At 43.8% G+C, this 2,500-nt stretch overlaps 2 protein-coding genes across 2 annotated transcripts in view; one reads left to right on the top strand and one right to left on the bottom strand.

Moving 5' to 3' along the window:
• LOC117450830 (protein SPMIP3-like) overlaps positions 1-2,500 on the top strand; it is a 349,252-nt gene that overhangs the window by 139,648 nt on the left and 207,104 nt on the right. The window lies entirely within an intron of this gene.
• usp34 (ubiquitin specific peptidase 34) overlaps positions 1-2,500 on the bottom strand; it is a 95,791-nt gene that overhangs the window by 28,373 nt on the left and 64,918 nt on the right. The window contains 1 exon segment of the mRNA XM_071204925.1: positions 2,070-2,155. Coding sequence (XP_071061026.1) covers positions 2,070-2,155 — 86 coding nt within the window.

The following is a 2,500-nucleotide window of genomic DNA, read 5'->3' as shown; positions in this document are numbered from 1 at the left end:
AGGTACAATTAACCACCTTTAACTCTATGGGCTCTATGGCCGGTCCGCGCCCGCCACCTTCAAGCGGCGGGCTCCAGCAGGAAAAGCTGGAGGCCGGAAAAGAGTGAGACAGGTAGCGCGCCAAAGTAAAAGTGGAACCGAGAGACAGAACGAGAGCAAGACAGACGGACAGTTTAGCTGCTGCGGCTTATATGCAGGTGCGCTTTATAGTCCGAAAAGTATGGTAGACAGTTTAGACATCTGAAAAACAAACAATGAGTAGAAGCGGGAGGGCAGAAAGCACATCTTATACAGAGGTAGCCCCATCCAGTGGCAGGATAAAGAAAAAATAATACAACTCCGTAATTAAATACTCACACAGATAAACAAAATGCTATATATACATACACATAAATACAGTGTGCTTTCAAAGAAGACATGCAGCTCAAAACAAGGACGACTTATGCCCCGGCCACACGAGGACGAAAACGGCTAAACGCATAGGGTTAACGCAAACAAGCTTCCGTCCACACGCAATAGTTATCCGGATAGTGTCTGCCCACACGAGACCGCTCCGTTTAGCTCCAACCGCTGGAGAAGCTGCAGTACAGGCAGGAGCCTGTAGGTGGCGCTGTAACTTCCTCCACAAAAGCAGCGAAGAAGAAGGTTGTCATGGTTGCCCTTCTGTTTATTCTCCGCGGTGGGGGCCGAGGGAACCGGGCAGAGTGTTTCGCCAGTCAGCGTGTATTAAAGTTGAAATCTTCCGGACAAAATGATAAAAGTGCCGGTCAAAGGTCTTCTTTGTTATTTATTGAGCTTTAAAACAAATGAATAACGACTCTATATAATGATAAAATACACGGAGCCTCTCTTTTTCCTCCCTCTCTTCAGACAGCGCCAGTGTCTGTCTCATGCAGCAGCTGATCCAGTAATGAGTGACCCGGCCGACTGTAAACATAAACATATTTATAACTAGTTTAGGGAGATTGAGAGGTAATTAAAATAGCTAAGGGTGATGATCTGACTTGAAGTGTGTGTTTTGCTGCAGCGGGAGGAGCTGCAGGTGAGCAGAGCTGCGTGTCTCCGTCCTGTCAGATTAGACTTCACTCGCGAGAGAAAGATAAATAATCTGAATTCAGGGTGCAGTTTACTTTGACGCGGGGTGAGCAGCAGAGGTGGGGAGAGGCGGGGCTATTGCCTCATCATTATCAGAAAATGTTCAGATGGGGCGTACACACGGAGCCGTTTGACCCCCTAGAGCGTTGCGTATGCATTTCTATCCACCTTGGGACCCGTTATCGTTTCCTCAGTCGTTTAGTGCCGTATTCGGTCGTCCTCGTGTGGCCGAACGGTCAATATGACACTAAACAGTAACGCAAACGTGTGGCCGGGGCATTAGATGATCAAACACAAGTTAAATATGTATTTTTTAAAAAGTGTTTTGTGTGAAAGTGAGTCATAAATCTTTCTCAGAGTCCAGAGAGACGGAGACGCTGAGCGACACACACCTCCCGTTTGATCTCTGTCACCGTCTGATACAGTCCAAACACACGCCACTTTCTGTTTGTGCTGCACACGGCTCACACTACACTGACTTTAAAAGCATCTCGTGGATTACTTTAGCTGCTCCTTCAGATGTGAAAAGACTGCCAATATATTTATAATTCAAGTTTTATAACACTTCTCTTCTTTGGGCTCGGAGAGAGAGGCGGCAATGGGAGGTTTTGGCTTCCTATTTGAAATGTTGGGTTCAATTGTATTTCATCGAGGAAAGATAAAACAATGTTTTGAAGGTGTGGTAAAGAACTTACCAAGAATACAAATACAAAAATGTTGCTTTAAATGGCACCGACTTGCACATTAGCACACAGACACACATGGACGCCCTTTTCTTATGTTTTTATGTCCATCTTTTGCGGATATTTTTGTAGTATTTTCTTTCATGTTCTCTTTCCATATGTTGCCTCTGCAGATACAGCTAAATTAAAATGGGAAAATGGTTGACTAAAATGTGGATGTACGTTAAAATGAATGAGTGAGAGCGAGCGTTTTGATTATTTAGGATTATGAACAAAAAAATGATCCCATACCCGTCCTCCATGCCGGGCTGCAGGTAGAGGTGAGCGTGAACGGGACGCAGCCTCTGGATCACGTGAATACACAACCTCTGGAACATCTGGAGGACACAAGAAGTTTGGGAGATGAGAAGATATGAGAATGAAACTTAAATGAATAAATACGAACAGGATAAAGGAAATGAAACCTGAAGGAGCATGCGGTAAAATAGGGCTCGTTGATCACGTGTCAAACTAGTTTTAACTGAACACCACAATATCAATACTGTAACAAGAGCGTCGTGCTGACTGTTGATGCTTTCACAACATTTTTAAACAATGAGAAGCCTGATAAATAACTATCGGTAATGTGGATTCAAGGAATAAGTGTGTAAAGAAAAATAGCAACAGAACAGTATATTGAGAAAATAATGTGAATTTACTGAAATGCAGTCTTTAAAACCAGA

The sequence above is a fragment of the Pseudochaenichthys georgianus genome, chromosome 1, assembly GCF_902827115.2.
Source record: "Pseudochaenichthys georgianus chromosome 1, fPseGeo1.2, whole genome shotgun sequence".
Taxonomy (NCBI): domain Eukaryota; kingdom Metazoa; phylum Chordata; class Actinopteri; order Perciformes; family Channichthyidae; genus Pseudochaenichthys; species Pseudochaenichthys georgianus.
Note: the sequence above shows the minus strand (reverse complement) of the source record. Positions and strands in the feature narration are given on the sequence as shown.